The following is a 19,630-nucleotide window of genomic DNA, read 5'->3' as shown; positions in this document are numbered from 1 at the left end:
GTTGTTTCTTAGTGTTCAAAATGATAAATTAAGTGTCGGTCTAATTTGGGTGTGTTCTGGTGTCTGATATTTTTCAGGCTGAATTAACAGAAATAGAGAGTGACACATTGAATCACATTACATTTGTGTGTCCATATGAGCGATACAAGAAGATGAAGCCATTCGTACAGTCGCAAGAAGCTGAAGCTGCAGCTGCTGCCATTAGCAATAAGGCTGTTCCAACAGTGAACGGTGACAAACAAGATGTGGATGTTGATAATGAACAAAGAATTCAGAGGGTATATAACAATGTTACTTACAAAATATTTGGTATATGATGATGTGATGATGAATATAACTGACACTTTTTATTTCTAGATTAAAGATCATTTTATGGACGTAAGTTCCAAGAGAAGAGATCAGGAAGAGGTAACAGATGGAAAACCAGATGAAGTAAATGTTCCCACAAGCATACCATCTCCTGAGCTTGAACTTGTCGAAGACCCAGTGGTTGAATTGAAACCTTTGAGACAAAAGGTTGGTGTGTCTGTGTTTATTATTTATTGAGCTTGGCATCTTAATGAAGTGGTGATTATAAAATAATTTATCATATGTTCTATCCGTATTCTGTATGATCTTTTCCTGAGATATTAAGTAGATCCATGCAAAACAAAAAGAACACAAGATCAATACTGCTGAGACGGAAACATAAAAAACAGGGAATCTGGTCTACAATATTATTTGATAAATGCAATATTTTTTTTTTATGTACAGCTGTCAAAAGAAAAAGTGGCCGCTCTCCTGAATCAAAGTTCCCTTCGGGTATCTTCGCTACAATTCGGAGACAGGCGATGTTACATGTTGTTGGACCACGTTGCCTGATATCTACAGTTATAATTGAAGTATACTGTGTGTTATTCGATAGCATAATGGTAGCGTTCAGGCCTCTTATTCATGAGGTCCTGCGTTCGACTACAACCTCGTGCTTTTTATGTCCTTTTTTGTTCTGTTTTTGAGAGAGACAAACTAGACATAATGGCTCCTTTCTTTTTTATGATTATTTTAGTAATTAACATCAGGTTCATTAATATATTATGCCATGACTTTATCATTATCATTATGATATTGTGGCTGCAAATGGAAAGAAAAAAGATTTTATTCTCAATAAAATATCTTTCGTGGCATAAACATAACAAATTTACTGGCATCGGCCTTAAAACATTCAAACAATTAAGCGTTCAAAAAACAAAACAAAAAGCCACAATTCAATATGTAGTCTATCTTCCTCTTATATCGATCATCTTGCAGTCGAGTGGGCATGGAATTGACTAGTCTTTGCAAATAGCGACTGTTCTGAGACACGATATTTCAGGCATTCTGAACATACACACATAAATGTTCTGTCCATGGGCAGGTCTTACATTGCAAACCCAGCAATCTCCAATCTTTCCTATTTTCTGCCTTCCTCTTAGTCTCCGCATATGATCCACATATCCTAATGTTGTCTATTATTCTTTTCAACCAGAGACCCAACCAATTCCTTTTTCTCTTTCTAATCAGTTTCAGCACCATTCTTTCTTCATTCACTTTTTCAAACACAATTTTATTTCTTATTCTGTCTGTCCACTTTACACGCACCGTTCTTCTCCACATCCACATTTCAAATGCTTCAATTCGTTTCTCTTCATTTCGTCGTAATGTCCATGTTCTTTCCCCATACAATGCCACACTCCACACAAAGCACTTCACTAGTCTCTTCCTTAGTTCTTTTTCCAGAGGTCCGCAGAAGATCCTTCTTCTTCTATTAAAAGCTTCCTTTGTTCATGTTTGCAGTTTTCTTGGGAAGGATAGGCCTAAATGCGGTAACATCCCGTTGCTTTCCGCACACCACTATCTCTTTCGCATCTTATTAAATTCCAGGGGGCCCAAGCGTGGAGATGAGGAGAGTGGATTTGACTAATTGGGCCTCCGGACTTCACCGAAAGTCACGGCAAGGGTTAAATATTAATTCTATCAGGATGTTTGACCCGGTCAGAAACCGGGAAATCTCAATTAGCCTTTGCCCCCCGCATCCTGGACTAGCTTCTACGAATCATCAGAAAATCCTAGAGTGTGATTGGGCCAATTTTTCCGAAAATGTTTCCACACTTTTGCTCTCGTAGCTCAGCGGACGAACGTCGGAATTTAGATGTCAACGTCTCAGGTTCAATTCCTCGTTACTCCTTTTCATTTTATTGTGGTTCAAGATAGTATAATGTAATAATACAAAAAGAAAAACTAATAGCAGTATTATGCAACTGGATTTTTCCAAACCTAATATTAAATTTATGTTATTTATATCGCTAAAGAACGATTACAATATAAATAACTTGAATATTATTTAAATCGCTAAAGAACGATAACAATATAAAAAACGCGAATATTATTCATATCGGAATTTCACAGATTTATTACAGATGTATTTAAGAAATTGTAGAAGAATAGTAATTAGTAACAGTGTCCTATTTATTCTTCTTGGAGCCAAATTTGTAACTTTTAAAAGTGTGGTTACTATGTTGAAGTGTATGTGTTGTAACGGATGCTTGATTTGTTATGTATGTGAGTCAGTTATGGGATGCTTGATGTCATCGCAATGTCGTAATTATAGTTTGATTGTGTTTGTGTGACTCTTGTGTATTAATTTATGATGTATGGTACGGAAAGCTGCATCTTTGTGTTATAGAAGTGTTACGTATGTGTGTTGTTAATGTTTTTGTATGTTACAAATTGATACCTGATATTTCTTTTGCAATCGCAATGCCTAATTTACGGATTGTTTATGTTTTGTTTACATCGCGTAAGATAATTTAATTTTCTTTTCCATTTCTCTTTATGCTTATCTTTTTTGTGTATAAAACTATAGCCCTAGCATACATATGTAAAATAGGGCTAACCCCCATTGGAAATACAATAATAATTATTATTCATATCGTTATAATACGATAACAGAATACAAATGATGACCTGAATTTTATTCATATCTCTAAAGAACGATAACAAAATATAAATAACGTGATATCCATAAAGAACGATAACTGGATATAAATGATAATTTGAATATCATTTACATCACTAAAGAAAGATTAAAAAATAAAATAAAAACTTGAAGAAGGCCCGAACCCACGACCTTTGAATCATTAAACAAGCACTCTACCGCTGGTCTACGAGGCGCAGATATGGAATACTTTCATAGTTCCGGAACTGCTTGTACAAGCACATGCATCGTGTAACATCGCCGCGACCCGAAGTGGACTTTGAAAATATTCGCTGTTCACGAGTGCGGCCACTTTTTTTTTTGACAGCTGTACAAATCAGTTCCTTCATTTAATGCTGTTCAGATGCCATGTTATTTAATAGTCACATTCACAAAATAATAATGGGAATTTCAAAAACTATTTTTCTCTATTTGTTTAGAGACCCAAAAAACGTACACGGCCCAAAAAGGGTTTCGCTGGTCAAAAGGAACTGCTTGCAGGAGGTGATGGAGACTTGCATGTAAACAAGAAACCGAGGTTAGAGGAATCTGTTGAGATTACACCTACCAACAATAAGAAAGGGAAACGGAAGAAAAAGCAACATGAAGAAGGATTCCAACCCTTTGACTACAGCAGAGTCAATTTTAACAGATTCCAAGGAGGCAGTAAAGTTCCTCAAGTAAACCAAAATGTCGGAGGAAAACCAAAGGTAAGCTACATTTTCATTGTAATTGTACATGGTGTGTTTTCATGGAGAAAAATTAATTCCCTTCCTTGATCGGCATTTAAAAATTAATAAATATTTCTGCATACTGTCAAATGGGATTTCATTTTTGCTGTAGGAGTGAAAGATAGTACTGTACAGTATAATACAGAACATTACAACTTGCATTTTTTCTTCATGAAATATAATATTTGTACAATTATCACTGTCGAAAGGGAATAGGAGTTCCAAAAAAGTTAAATATGGAATACAAATTCTTAATTTATATTTCCGCCACAGCACTCTCTGTAGATTGAAAACTCAAAAAAGTTTCATATCCATTGTTCAAGAATTAAAACAGAAAATCAATATCCCGAATTTAAAAGAAAACTTACAAATTAAACCAAACCCTTTAACTCTATTAAATATAGAATATAATCTAAATTTAACAAAGGAATATTGAAATCAGAAGTAAACACTGAAACAATTGTCTTTAGAGCGAATTAATATTAGGTACCCTCCACAAAACTGGCTTCATTTATACACCGACGGATCCTTGATCTCCAAAGAACAAGGTGCCGGTGCAGGTGTTACATGCTGTCTCTTCTCACTTTATAGATCACTTGGATATGGAACAACAAGTTTTGATGGTGAAATCATTGCAATAAGTGAATGTCTCAGGAATCTTCTATGCCACATCAATAAATTTAGGAATGCAGTTATATTGTCAGACTCCAAAGCAGCTATTCTATCAATCGTCTCTAAACACACACCTTCATCTCAAACAGCAGAAATAACTAAAATGCTCTCTCAATTAATATCACTCAATAAAAGAATTGTATTCCAATGGATACCATCCCATTGTGGAATCCTGGGAAACGAGAATGCAGATGCTTTAGCAAAGAAGGGCAGCACTGCTACTTACAGACCTGTTACTAAATCTACGTATTACTCTGTGAAGAGATTTATTAAATGTACATACTTAGACTTCAACAGACAAAATTGGTAACACAATCCCAAGGGAAAAAATGGAACTCTCTGCATCAAAATCCACAGTTAATTCCCGATTTACCACGAAAATCGTCTGTAGCTGCATTTAGATTGGCAACAGGGCATGATTGTTTGGCCAAACACCTGCATAGAATTGGAATATATCAGTCCCCTAACTGCCCACTGTGCAACTCAAACCAAGAAATGGATTCAGAACACCTCAAAATCTGTGCTTCATTGGCTGGTCATGATAATATCTTTGAAAAATGTTGGAGTGCAAGAGGTCAAATGACTTTATTGTCAAACACCTGGCATTAGAAAACAACAACAACAACGTCTATAAATAAGAATCATAGAAGTTTGAATAAGTAAAAGTAATATTCTGCTAATGGTTTTACCTTATCGCTTGTAATGTACTGTATTATTTTTAAATGGTTTGTTAAAAGATTTAGCCTATCCATTACAGTACCATCGAAATGTATAAGTGAAATTCCTTAATTTAAAAGTTACAAATATAGTTCCTTATAAATGTAATATAATACCAATTGTAATATTTTCATTGTTTTTTATGATATATATATTCTTAATATTTCAGTATATAACTTGTTAATATTTTAATTACATTTAGGAACATACAGAAGGCTAATTTTAATTTTCTGTATTAACATGGTACGTTTAAATGGACATCTATTTGGGAAAAACGTTTGTTACCATTTCTGTAATATTCCACGTGTCTCTTGCTACTTAGAGGGATGCACCTATGCAATCTGCAACATATCGTTCCTTAGTGACAGTGGACTGATGCAACTCACAACATAGAACCTTCTGCCATCCTTTTTAATTCAAAGATTGTTATTCTCCTCCAAGATATTTAAAATGCGTAAAATCAAATTTATGTAATTAAATTTAGGTTAGCTTCCTACATTTTAATTCTAATACTACTGTCTCCTCCTAAATACAATAATGAAATCAAATTTGCATAATTATATGCTATTTAGATACAAAAGTTTAATTTTCAATATCTTAATTCTAACTTTGCTGTCCTTGTCTGATGCGCTTATAAGAGCAAATCTATATAAATAGCCTATTTTCTGATATATATTTATTCCACCAGCTTACATCGGTCGTGATGGCCCTTCACATTTCTGCATAAAGTGCCATCACTCTCTTGATTGGATACATAATATTCTCCTTATGCTTTTTTAAACATCTGGCTGTTACATATAAATGACCCTGATCACTTTTCTATTTCGTCACTCACCTATTTACCCTTCCCTTTCCTAGTTATCTATCTTATTCTTACTAATCTCATTTAACTAAACAATCACTTCTCTCAAACTCTTATTAATTGTTCCCAACATTGTTTACATTAGTTGAACTCTACCATAGTTGTTAACTTACTCATTTGAATCATTAACGTTCACTGACCACTTATTCCCATTAATCTGTATATTTTCAGACGAAGTAGTTTCTACAATTTTAAGGCCTTGTAATTGAATTTATTCTGTTGTCTTTTTTTTTTAACTTGGTTATTTAATGACGCTGTATCAATTATGAGGTTATTTAGCATCAATGAAATTAGTGATAGCGAGATGAATCTGAAGGTTTGCCTAGATTACCTGACATTTGCTTATGGTCGGGGAAAACCTCGGAAAAAATCCAACTAGGTAATCAGCCCTAGCGGGAATGGAACCAACGCTCAACTCTTGATCGGTAGGCAAGTGCCTTAACTGACTGAGCTACACTGGTGGCTATTCAGTCTTACTCTCCCTGTAAGAATGATAGTACTCTGATATGATGACCACTGGAAGTTATTTTCTAATGTTCTTGACTTTGGATAGTCTTCATTTACAGTCTTACATCCCAATACCACTTTTTTAACAGAGATTCTTCATGATGCCTTGACATTTTTAAAAGATGGTGTTTATTCATTGGCTACTGAAAGTAAATCTTCAGAAATACGATATTATTTATTAACTTAGCAACAAGAATGTACCTTGGAATTGTGAATAAAGTGCTTACTTTCTATTTCAGGGTAAAAAGGGCAAACGTTCCAAGAAAAACAATAAGAGCATGACATTTGGAAAAGGTCAGTGGTAGCAGTTATGTATGGGTGTAAATGGAAAATGTAAGTGTTGCAAATGACCAAATACATATGTAATTATTAAAGTATTATGTACGAATTTCCTGTACATACTTGTGCAATTCTTTATATTGTTTGGAGAGTATTAAATAAAAGGATACACTTTTGCAATATAAATTTTTATTACAGTATAACAAAATTCACATGGAATATGAAAACTGAAAAACAAAACAAATTGTATATTCAGTTGTGTGACACAGAAAGATGTGAGCCATTTCTCTGAATCTTAGCTATATACAGTTCAATTGCTCAGATCTCTTGTGTATTAAGTGAGAAAGCTGCTCCATTCATTCTCAAGGAATTTTACAAGTGTACGACACTCTCATTTCCTCTTTTTTTTTACAGACCAGAAATTAATTTATAGGAGAATAAATTCTTTCAAGAAATGCAAAATTTAGTAACAGCATAACACAAACGATTTATTGTAACATGTTCATGAGAACAATGGAATGAATAAATGCTTCAATGTATGAGGTCAGAACAATGTCCATGAGATTATAACATTATCAGCAGACAGAAATGATTGCCAATTAGAGAGAGGACCTGATAGTAGCACCAGATTTTTTATTTAAATATTAACAAATAGCCAATAGGTACTTCAGCAGCAGATAACACATGGTAACAACTTTGTCCACTGTGAACAGACCTATTGAATGGTTAACATTTAACAATCATTTACACCTCTCAAAACTGCCCATTTTGTAAATGAGAGTTTAAATTTTCAATTAAAAATACCTATCATTGAACAATTGAAATCCCGTGTACTTACATACATTCCAAGAAGACTTCGAGCTTGTACTACTGTTTTTATACTTTTTTAAACATTTTTTTTCTACAAAAACATTCGCAACATACGCAACACATGAACCACACACATTGCAAAATAATTCGTACCTATCGCAATTACACTACCTGGGATTGTGGCATATTTTTCTTTGTGTCAGTCTTTTATTCTAAATTTGTTGACTGGCCTATTATTTACATCATTCCGCCCATGCCACCCATTCCTCCCATTCCACCCATGCCTCCCATTCTACCACCATCAGTGCCTAAAATTTCTTCTTTAGGAATGTCGGTAACAACTGCTTCAGCTGTTGTGAGCAAAGATGCAACTCCAGCAGCATCTGTTAGGGCTGTTCTGACGACCTGTAAGAAGGCAAACACTTTAAGTTTGTCAATGAAAACAAAAAAGTTAAATTTGTGATTTTTTTTATTGAATGCCACATTTCTATTCAAAGGTTCTCTTACACACAAAAACTCAGTAGTGGGAGCAGTAACAAGTAGTTTCAGTCAGACATGCTAACCACTACACCAAAGCAGTGGACAATTAGACACAACATTACAATGACAATTTGATGTTAAATTTTCCGAAGAATATTACAAAATTCAAAACTGAATTCATGCAATATATAGATCCAGAAATGTCATGCAAATGGCCTTAAAATCCAATAAACTAGAGAGAATAAGTCATGTAATAAAGATCACAATCTCGAAGTTACATATCCAAAAATATCTCTGAATAGTGGATGGAGCAGCTCACTTTCAGATAGCTACATTTAATCACAGACTTAAAAAAAAAAAAAAGAGTAAATAAAGGCCTGATGTGTGTTTCTGCCTTTACACTCCTACTGGGTAACCATGGCAAAGTAGTGGCAGTGGTAGTGGTGGTGGTGGTGATGATAGAACTCATGCACTGGAAGGTGTAATTTCAGCTAAATAGACTTAACTTATTCAGGTATATCTTTGCAATGAATGAAAATGTCTCTCTTATTCAGCACACACAAGTAATTATATGATGTACAGAAATAAAAATATATGTGTTGAAATGTATAAACAACTTTCTCATCAGAAATGAGAAGAAAAAAAAACTGGTATTGTATGTGTCACAATCAGTGTCTAATAAATTAACCTGGAGGCTGGGGGAGAAAATTATGAATTGTGAATGACCAGACACAGCAGAGGAACAGTCATCATCAGTGACAGCAGTTCCAGTGACAATGATGCAAGGGAATTGCCTACATACAAGATATCTGGATTAAACATCAGAAAGGTAAGCATCTAAGTGAAACTTTTAGTCTTAACAGTAAATACTACTACTAATATTAACTGAATTATACTACATAAACATGACATGCTGTGACAATGAATCATGTTTCCATTTCGGAGTCTCAGAATGTACATTTACTTCAGTGACAGGGAACAGCCTCTCTTAGAGAGCTTAATTTCTCCTGCTACCTCAATTGCTGTTATATGTGAGTGCTCATGCGGACTGCTCTGTTTACAATACGAGTTCCCCATCCCTACTGGTTCTGGAGATAGAGCTACAGCCATTAAATGGTCCTTCTCTCAGTTACCTCCTCCAAGTACAGTTGGCAATGGAAGGAATACCTCTTTAAGAGAATGGAATCAGATTTGTGAGGATTCTTGAAGATGACGACATTCACATCAGCCAGGTGAATTCCAAGGAAAATGACCAAGATACACGAAAATAAAGACAAATGGATATAATTACATAGAATGAAAATGCGGTTGAATATAAACCAGTTCGTAGATGAGGAAAAAGTGGCTTAAGTGAAAACAAGGGGAAAGAAAAAAGATCAATCAATCTTCTTTGCTGACTACATAAAGTCCACTGTAGTCTGTTCAGTTGTTTTTCACGAGAAATGAGGGGTATTTTGATCTGTGTTCATTATAGATGCCTGTTGCTAGTAGCCAGAGTTGGGGTGTAGTCAACATACACTGCAGGGCTGTGTCTTCTGCAATTTTAATTTACTTCTTTTGTGATTTATGGATGGACAGTATAGAAGAATGTGTTTCAGATCTTCATCATGATTATTACACCACAGTCAAGTAGGATTATCAGAAATGTGAAAGCGGTATAGGTACAATTGTGTGACAATGTGACCTGTTCTGGCTCTTGTTAAAAATTGTTTGAACATGTCTGGGGAAGTTTTTGTACATTTCCAGGTCATTTGGTTTCTTTTGTACAGACTGTAAAATTTTTCCTTTGTCAGAAGAGAGCCAATTGTTCATCCGTAGGTTTATAAAATGAGACTACTGAAGCAAAAGCCCTGGATAGAGATATCACTTGAAGGGGTCTTGGTTGCAAATATGTTGCCTGTAAAAAGATAAAAAGATAAACGACACGTACCTTTGTAGGATCAATGATACCCTTTTCGATCATGTTGACATATTCGTTATTCATTGCATCATAGCCAACTTCACTTTCTAATTCTTCAACTTTGGCAACAACTACAGATGCGTCAATGCCTGCATTTTTTGCAATTTGCATACATGGCATTCGTAGGGCCTTACGGACGATATCAATACCTGAAAAATTAAATCAACATCATTCTTCTATGTCATAACAAAGGAACAAGTCAAATCCATTTTTAAGTATGGAAACGTGAAGAATACTGCATTGATAGAATAATCCCATTCATTCAAAATTATACATTAGAAAAGATACAAGTATGATATTATTAAATGATCCTAAATGTAATTACATATTTAAGAAACTCTTCTCTTTTCAAAGCTACTATCTTTAATATGGAAACAACAAATGCAAGAATTCTGCTACAAGAATTTCGCACATGATGTGAGATGGTATGCAAAGTCTCCTGCCATTATGATAAAACATGTAATGATAGATGATTATTACTCACTGTGACAGAGACTATTTTCATAAGGAATATGATACACATACACAGAATTGAAAGTACAGTATATCCTCTTAAACTTTGTTGCTCAACAAAGCAGGCAATACTAATGATACCACACCTGTCTCCTGGTCATCATTTGCTGTCTGGATATTATTAAGTCCAGGAATACATCTCAGTAAAGCAGTGCCACCGCCAGGAACAATGCCTTCTTCAACAGCAGCCCGTGTTGCATTCAAAGCGTCATTCACGCGATCTTTCTTCTCATTCACTTCAACCTACAATAAAAAGACTTTGTCAAGATTTCTATTAGCTACATGTTTCAAATAACGTGAGATCAGTCTGTTATCAGTTTAAAATATTCGCTTCGTATTATGATCATGAAACTCCCAGCTACAATCCAAACTGGAGAGCAGGAGATGCTCAAATCCTCGGCCTAAATGTCATCATTTAACAGACACACAATGACATACAATTATTTGAGTAACTATGACACTTGTTGCTCACCTCACTAGATCCTCCCACTTTGAGCACTGCAACGCCAGAAGCCAATCGTGCCAATCTTTCCTGCAATTTCTCTTTCTCATATTCTGATGTTGTATTGGAAATCTGGTCACGAAGTTGTTCAGCACGACGATCAATGTCACTCTTTTTACCTTTACCCTGCAAATAAAAGAACACTAAAATAAATTACTCTGTAACATAATATTTTAAGACAGATACAACACATTTCATTTTGTCCATTTTTGCTATCAACTGCTGTAAAGTTTTATATCAGAATGTTACATTAACCAATTTTCAATGTATACACCATAGAAAAAATGTTGCAGCAGCATAAAAGCAGTGTGGATCTGAAGAAAAAGGAAAAGAATTCGGAAATAACTTGTCTAAAGGAAATGGATTTCAGATTTTTAAAAGAGTAAAAATAGATGCATCCTAAGTTTATACAAGACTAGACAGTATTGACAGTTCAGCAGCTTCAAAGTGTCACCATGGCAACTACTCAAACTAGCCAATCAGAGACCATGACAAAATGCCGATTGTTTTGCAGCGAGCACGTGGTAGCCAATTGCTTTGTTCAGAAGTGGTGAATCTTTGTTGCTGTGTTACATCAGGTATTGGTGTTCTGTCGTGGCTATTGGTTTTGTAGATATTTTGTTGTTGTTGAAGGTAGAATTAGAGTTTAATTTTAAATTTAATTTAGTTGTGAGTGTATTTGTAATGCGATTTATAGTCTCCGTGTGTTTCACTTATGCGATGTCGCAAGGCATCACTCCTGCAGTTAGCGGCACAAAACAAACCACAGGCTCAGAGGGAGAAAGGAGTGCTACAAGGGACAGCAAGAGGTCTAGAAGTAACAGGAAAGGTGCTCCTCTTACAAGTCAGGCGAGAGAAATGGTTTGTAATGTGCGGGACTATTTCGAGAAAGAAGAGACAATGACAGGCCTCTTATTCCTGTACAACAGGTGGTAAATAGTACTGCAGAGGCTCTCAAAATAGGAAAGAACACCATTGTTAAAATAGGAAAGGAGAAATTTAAATTGAATAAGTGAGAGGATGGACATTCCCGACTTGAAACCCCAGGAAAGAAAAAGAAAAGAGGAAAAGTGGGTGACAAATTTAGATGCCTTTCAGAAGGATGCAATCTGGTGATATGTATTTTATATTACAGACGGAATGAGCATCCTACTACGTTAAAAAAAGCTGCAAAATTCGTTTCAAGTATAAAAAATCAATGGTCATAAGATATGAATGGAGAGAACTTATCGCTTACACACTTTGTACATTTGTCTATATTATGTACCATATTTGCATTCATTCATACGTTTATTATTATCATTATTATTATATTAGTCTGGGACTACCGTGTGATACAAATTTATGAGTTTACGATTTCGTGTCAGCTGCTTAGCTTCAACATGGCAGACAGGCAGCGCAAAGGGCTGCACTGCACTACCGCACGTCGCTCCCTTCCCACGTGTGCGAGAGAGAACTGTCAATACCTTTCTAGTTTTGTATAGACTGTAGTGGAAATATGACATATGGCATGGAGAGCTTGCTATCTTAAAACTAAAAATTTCGACTTCAATCATTTATCTGGATGAAATGTCGATCCATCCCTACCATAACACTGACAGGGAAAGTGAGTCTGGTGATCGAAAAATAAATATAGATCTCAACAGACAAGCAAGCACACTTCCACAGAAAATGGCTTCCTTGTTAGCACAGAATTGTAAAGGCAGAAGAAAACCAAGGATTATCACAAGATGAATTATGAATTTTCAGCAAATGGTATCACGAAAAGTTGCTGATTAATTTTCCACCCAACTGTATAATATTGTTGTGGATAACATTCCTTATCATAATAAGTGGGGGGGGGGGGGAAACTAATCACCTACTAACTACTGTCACAAAGAAATAATATATGAAGACCACAGGAAGAAAAGGGGGAATGTCACTTTTTTGTGAAAATTGAGATAATGGTAAAAATTGGAAGTTTATTGTTAGATAACAATTGAGCATATTGATTACTAGATTAACCACCTTTCAAAATGCATGGTGGTATTTATCATTTGTAACACATTTCTTGAATAAATTAGTTTTGAACTTTAAATTAGCTTTCCTGAAAATCTTGACATTCCCCCTTTTCTTCCTGTAGTCTTCATATTTAGAGCTAGCTTCAACAAATTAAATTTCATTTAACATCCTAATGAAGAATAGAAAAATCATTACAACTTGTAAATGTTCCACACTTCTCAGAACTTTAAAACTGTCATCTCTTTTCACGTGCAGTCACAGAGTCATGCAAATATTGCCCTACTACTGTGATCTGAATTCCACATATTTGGAATATTTTTAAGACATGGGTGACACAAAAAATGTAAATCTTACTTGCGAAGTTATGAACACAATTACTGCAACATAGTGGAAGAACGCACAATCACATTAAATATATCGAGAACTACCAGAACAATAGTTTTCTGGAGGAAACAAGTGATGGAATGTATCTCATCACCTGACATGCACTCTGGTGTGGTCTGTGCTACTCAGTACCGCTCATAAAGTTGGGGGTGAATAACAGCAATTTTTGAGAGCTCGCCATTAAGGGACTGGAGGGAAATACAGTTAATCTGAACAAAAGTAACAATGAGACGAGTGACTGTAACAAGAGCAGTAATGATGACTAGAGAAGTGTCAGGAGTTGAAGCACAGGAGTAAGCATAGTGCAAATATAAAAATTATAGCATAATAGTAATAGTACAGTGCAATCTGAATTGTACATTTGGATAAATTTTCAAACAAAGAAACTCTCACGGAGAAACTTAAGTTTAGTGTTGTGTGATTGTGATTTATCTTCTACATTGTGTAAGTATAAAATGAATGTAACTGATTAATGTAAAATAACGTGATTCCGATTTTACTGTTTATGTATTCTTGAGTCATCACTCCTTAAATTCATCTTTAAATAAGCATTTTTACCCGAAGAATAAGTGTGTCATCCTTAGTGATAACTATCTCGCCCACTTGACCAAAGTCTCCAAGCTGGATATCTTCCATCTTTATTGTATTGGCCTCATCTCCAAATACTATTCCTCCAGTAGCAATGGCCATATCCTGCAATGTTGCCTTACGGTTGTCACCAAATCCAGGTGCCTTCACAGCAGCTACTTGGAGCCCAATTTTTAAACTGAAATATTTATCTTATATTAGTGCAATCTGTATTTACATCAATCTCTTTTAACATTTCTTTATTCATTCATACTATAAAGAAACCCACAAATTAACCTGAGCATCAATTCAGAATACTTTCTCTGTTTGGTCTGCAGATTATTTGTAAAAATCTGAAATGAACTTCCAAGTGTTTCAATGTTGTAATGAATATTTTGACCTATACTCTTATAGTTCGAACTAATTTTCGTCCATACCCACCGATTTACAACCAATGTGCTCAGTGCTTCACCATCAACATCTTCGGCAATAATAACTAGTGGTTTCCTTTGTGAATTTGCCAGTTCAAGAGCTGGAATAATAGACTGAACACTGGATATTTTCTTCTCACTTAGCAACAATAAACAGTCATTAAATTCGACTTTAGCACCTGAAAGTAAAACAGCATTGCAATTACTTCATATTTCTACAGATGCAGCACCTTTATTTTATTACCTTAATTTTGTGACTTGATTAATGCAAAATTATTTTAAATATATTTTCACCAACATCTTCATCACCTGAGAAACACACCACCACCCTAAATTGACAGTATTGTAACTTGTTTTACAAATAATAATATTCCCGAAAATGAAGAATGCCATCAACAAAAATACCAAGTCTTAAAATGTGTAAATAGTTTTAGGGTTCTTATGATAATCACCATCTTTCTTCTGGGAGGCTATTCATTACACTGATATTGTTCAACACTACTGACATGCAGATGTGTTCACTACCAAATAACTAACCAGTACTTGATTGTTAATTATGCTATATGGTTTTAAAATTTCCCTATAAAGTTACAAAGTAGAAATGAACAATAATTGTCAAGATTACCTGTACCTTTTGAAGTGTTGATGAAATAGGGAGAAATATATCCTCGATCAAATTTCATCCCTTCAATTACTTCAAGTTCATCATTCAAAGTCTTTCCATCTTTCACTGTAATCACACCTTCTTTGCCAACCTAGACAGATAAAAGTTGTATGTAAAATATTAAAGAGCAAATATTTATTCCTTAGGCAGCTATACATGACAATTCCACCTACCTTCTTCATTGCATCTGATATAAGATCACCCACATTTCTATCACCATTAGCTGATATTGTTGCTACTTGTGCAATTTCTTCTGGAGTTGTGACAGGCTTGGACAAGGCCTTCAAGTTATCCTTAATTGCTTCTACAGCCATCATAACACCTGACAATCACCAATATTTAACATGAATTTAATTCACATCATGAATTATTAATTAAAAACATCTGATAGCAAAATATGAATAACAGACTTTCAATTAAAATATGATATACAGTTCTTGCCAAGTAGACGGCCTCCTTCACACCACTTTCCAGACATGCTCGACACAAAACATAATAAATCATTGGTGCATGCCTGTTACCCGTAGTTATGTAGTGTCACTTTTCTTTTTAAAGAGAGCAGTAAATAGTTGTCTCTCACAAGTGTTTTATCAGCCATTACATTATTGCACGTCACTGTATTATTATGCAAGAGAGTTGTGACGTATTTAAAATTTCATGGATATTAATAAATTGCCACCTACATAAATATAAACATACTTGGCAAGAAGAATATATGGTATTTTGTTGGTAAAATTATTAAACTGAAAGTGTTTATTTAATTAATTTAATGTTTTCTTTACAAGTTTTGCGAGCTTTCAGGTAATGAGATTGGGTTAGGTTTCTTTATTTCTTGAAGTAAATCAGTTTCAACATTTATTCTGTAACTATGTCATTTTTTTAATCCATTACTTGATTCAGGGAAATATGCGAGAATGACCTAAGAATATTACTGCTGAATTCTAAAGCTATTTTATTATGCAGATATAATTAAATATTAGCCCATCATGACCAATTACTTTCAAATTTCACAGTAACATATGCTGTCGTTTCATTAAAAAATTACATTTTACTCAAACATACAGTATATGAAATCCTGAAATTGCAGAAACTGAGTCCAATAAAAGGATAAGTTAAAAATACCTCTTCTTATCTCAATGGGATTTGCGCCTTTGCTGATCTTTTCAAAACCCTCTTTTGCAATAGCCCTAGCAAGCACAGTTGCTGTTGTAGTGCCATCTCCAGCCTCCTCGTTTGTATTGTTGGCAACATCCTGTACTAGTTTTGCTCCAATGTTCTGGAATTTATCCTTGAGTTCAACTCCTTTTGCTACTGTTACACCATCTTTTGTGATTTTTGGACTGCCCCACGACTGCTCCAAAATCACATTACGTCCCTAAAATATTTAGCTTAAATTAATATGAGTGTAAAATATGTACAAGTATTTAAAATTTCTAAAGCATTACTGAGGAAAGACTAATAAAAGTATAGAATTTTAATGATGAAGAGGAACTCTAAATATATATATTGTAATAAATTGTCTTACATGTGTATGGTGTATTTTGATTCTGACAGGAATTACAGTCTTTACGGGAAAAATATCTCAAAAAAGGAATAACATAAACTGCTTATGGGAAAGGACAATTATAGTAAAATATTTGTTATGAAAAATTTTACCATTAAGTAACTTAATATTTGGGGATAAAAGAAATATTGCCTAAAACAAAGTTACAGATATACAAATCAATTGTAGAACTAACCCTACTGTATGAAGGGAAAAGTTGGCCAATGGTGAATGAGAGAATACGTAATATAACAGCAACTGAAATGAAATGCTACTGAAGAATAGTAGGACAAACAAAGAGGGGCAAAGTACGAAATGAGATAACTAGAGAGTCATTAAAACAGAAATCAATGGAAGAGAAGTTAGGAAGAAAACAACGTAAGTGATATGGACACATGATGGAAGGGAGGAGAGGGAAAGGAATTGGGGAAATTAGAAGAATGGTGAGGGATAGAGAGGAATGGAGGAGATGGATCGAGGCAGACCCAACACAGTAGGCAAAAGGGAAAGAGGAAGAGGAGGAAGAAGAAGAAGAAAACTTTACACTGGTAATATTAACAAGATTGGGTGTAATAGCGCACATGGACTTACCCGTTATTTGCGTCTCAGTTCATTTGGGAAGGGGTGTGTGGGGTCTTCAAATATTCATAATAGGCCCTATTTAAGTGTCTTACAGTGCTTCAAACTTTCCCCTTTCATTGAAGCAACATCACATGAGAATAAAACAATGGAAGAATTAAATTGACATGTATTTTGAAAACAGACAGGGAGTATTTTCCCTGTACAAAAAATAGAACAAATAGAGTAAATTTCAGCATCCCAGATACTGAGAAAGTAGAGTGCGATTTTTACGATAGTCTACCGTTGGTATGCCTGACTCTTATATTTATAACAACTTTACTAGTTCGTAATTCTCCAGAAAAAATTACAATAAAGAAGGCGCAGTTCTTTTTCGCTCCACTGGCTTCTGAGACACATGGTTTGCAGCCATGAATACTTTCTTTTTTTATACTTGCCTGTATCTAGAAAAACGACCCATTTCCCTATTAATTCGTCCTGAACCTCTCGCATATTATGTTGGTAATTAGCAGAGGAGGAAGGAAAATTCAGAAGAATTACACTGAAGAAGACGCATTTCCTCCCTTTACTAATTACTAACGCAACATGGGAGAGACCCAGAACGAATTCCAGAAATGGTAATGGACCTAGCCTAGGTAAATAAACAATTTTTATATTGAAAGTATTTGTGGCGGTTAACTAAAACCTATCACTATCACTATATACATCTCACAGAAGTCAGTAAAACAAAAAAACAATTATTGTGTTTCCTTCAGTGTGATTGTCTAAGAGAATTACCGTAAATTATGCGAAAGGTCTACTTGATATTTGATAATTAATAATACACTGACTTATGATACGACTCCCTGTCTTGTGACGTCGTCGAAGTTTGACACGATTGCAATAGCATGATCGTAACAATTGAAATCTTGCTTAATAGTTTATAATTTATTTTTCAGGCCTATTAACTTAGTAATTTCAGTTCTTTGGACCAAACTATGCAAAAATATAACCATAAAAAGGACATACACGTAAATAATAAAATTTAAATTTCATTGTAAAACTGTTGAAGTTAGGAGGCATGAAATGTTTTAGACAGCTACCACATTCACTGTATGAGAGATCAGACGTCACCACACAACAAAGTGAATGATCGTATTCTTTACAACTTACATAAAATAGCTACGGTGACCATGTCAGGTAACAATTATGCCTCAGCTGATAATGTTATACATCTAGTTCCTTTGCGTGTGTATGTCCTGGAATTTTACATGTATTCCTAAGCTTGAAATAGACATTAAAACAAACCTTAGGTCCCATTGTAACAGCAACAGCATCAGCAAGAATGTCTACTCCTTGTAGCATTAGAGCTCGCACTTCTGGTCCAAATCGCACATCCTTTGCCATAAATCTGACTTGGGACGACAAGTGACTTGCCGCTTTTGAGCGAAGAACACTTGGCAATCGATGCATCTAAAAAAGGAAAATTCATTCTTAACCTAAAGACAACATATACAATAAATAAGAAATGGGTTGCATTTACACCATATTCAAACAAACTACACAATAACTTATTCCATGTATAACGTTATGAATATATCTACCTACATCAAGAAATATATAGGCTAATATCGGCTTCCAGAATTTGTTTATGCCAAAGTTCAGAGGGAACAGATACGTTTGAAACAAAGATGTTTTTATAAAGAAGCCATGAGAATGTACTTTTATAATTGTTTAAACAAAACACGGTTGCTTTTTCTTTTTAATTCTGATATGTTATTTATTACCTTGTGAGTTTTTCGCTTCTACTCAATAAACCTTCGTATAAAACCTAGCAACCACGCCAATGCTTTAGATTGCGATGAGAGAGGGCAGAGGAGTGCACATGGCCGGCAATTTCAATCATTGGCCCCGAATAGTGCATAATTCAGTTTGTGATATATTTCCTTTTAAATTATATATTACTGATTCTACATTTCTTGATGCATTTTATACATGTCCATTTATTTAAAATAAATGTAAATTTGCAAGTTTACGTCAGAGTTAAGTACATCTATACTGATTTGATCAATGTACATTTGATATTTTTATGCTCACTACGGAGCCGTATTTTCCAGAATGTACCATGAGGATGATGCAATATAATATTTCAAAATTTCCACTAAATTAAATCTCAGCACTCAATTATGCCACATTATTTACACAGGAGAGTGTATATTCATTAAAAATTTGTAGTCTTATTAAGACTTTAAATTCATTTTTGAGTGCAGTTAATAATATTTACATCTACCAGTATAATGATTTGTAAATTTTGTAGATATACTGCGTCAATATGTTTCATGATGTTACTGTCACCTAGTGACAATAATATGTAACTAATTCATTATACCCAATATTAATATCATAAATTATATGCACATGTGAGGAAAATTGCACACAATAGCCATATAATTGTTC

General features: G+C 34.5%; 2 protein-coding genes across 3 annotated transcripts in view; one reads left to right on the top strand and one right to left on the bottom strand.

Annotated features, from left to right (window-relative positions):
- Rrp6 (exosome component Rrp6) overlaps positions 1-7,655 on the top strand; it is an 84,873-nt gene extending 77,218 nt beyond the window's left edge. Inside the window, exons 13-16 of the mRNA XM_069843286.1 lie at positions 78-278; positions 358-516; positions 3,433-3,702; positions 6,721-7,655. Of these exons, the coding sequence (XP_069699387.1) occupies positions 78-278; positions 358-516; positions 3,433-3,702; positions 6,721-6,786 (696 nt within the window). The 3' untranslated portion in view covers positions 6,787-7,655. The remainder of the gene's footprint in view (positions 1-77; positions 279-357; positions 517-3,432; positions 3,703-6,720) is intronic.
- Positions 7,155-19,106, bottom strand: Hsp60A (Heat shock protein 60A). 2 transcript variants are annotated; one of them, XM_069843288.1, is made up of 11 exons: positions 18,961-19,106; positions 18,482-18,646; positions 16,195-16,447; positions 15,246-15,394; positions 15,034-15,163; positions 14,419-14,587; positions 13,969-14,176; positions 10,996-11,151; positions 10,610-10,766; positions 9,981-10,159; positions 7,155-7,975 (listed from the first exon to the last, which is right to left on the bottom strand). In XM_069843288.1, the coding sequence occupies exons 2-11, from the start codon at positions 18,644-18,646 to the stop codon at positions 7,808-7,810; spliced, it is 1,734 nt and encodes a 577-aa protein (XP_069699389.1). In that variant the 5' UTR covers positions 18,961-19,106; the 3' UTR covers positions 7,155-7,807. The 2 variants fall into 2 exon arrangements, with proteins under 2 accessions (XP_069699389.1, XP_069699390.1); XM_069843289.1 differs by having other exon boundaries at positions 15,040-15,163; positions 18,961-19,105.
- Positions 19,107-19,630: the final 524 nt, after the last annotated feature.

Source organism: Periplaneta americana, chromosome 13, assembly GCF_040183065.1.
Source record: "Periplaneta americana isolate PAMFEO1 chromosome 13, P.americana_PAMFEO1_priV1, whole genome shotgun sequence".
Classification (NCBI taxonomy): Eukaryota; Metazoa; Arthropoda; class Insecta; order Blattodea; family Blattidae; genus Periplaneta; species Periplaneta americana.
Note: the sequence above shows the minus strand (reverse complement) of the source record. Positions and strands in the feature narration are given on the sequence as shown.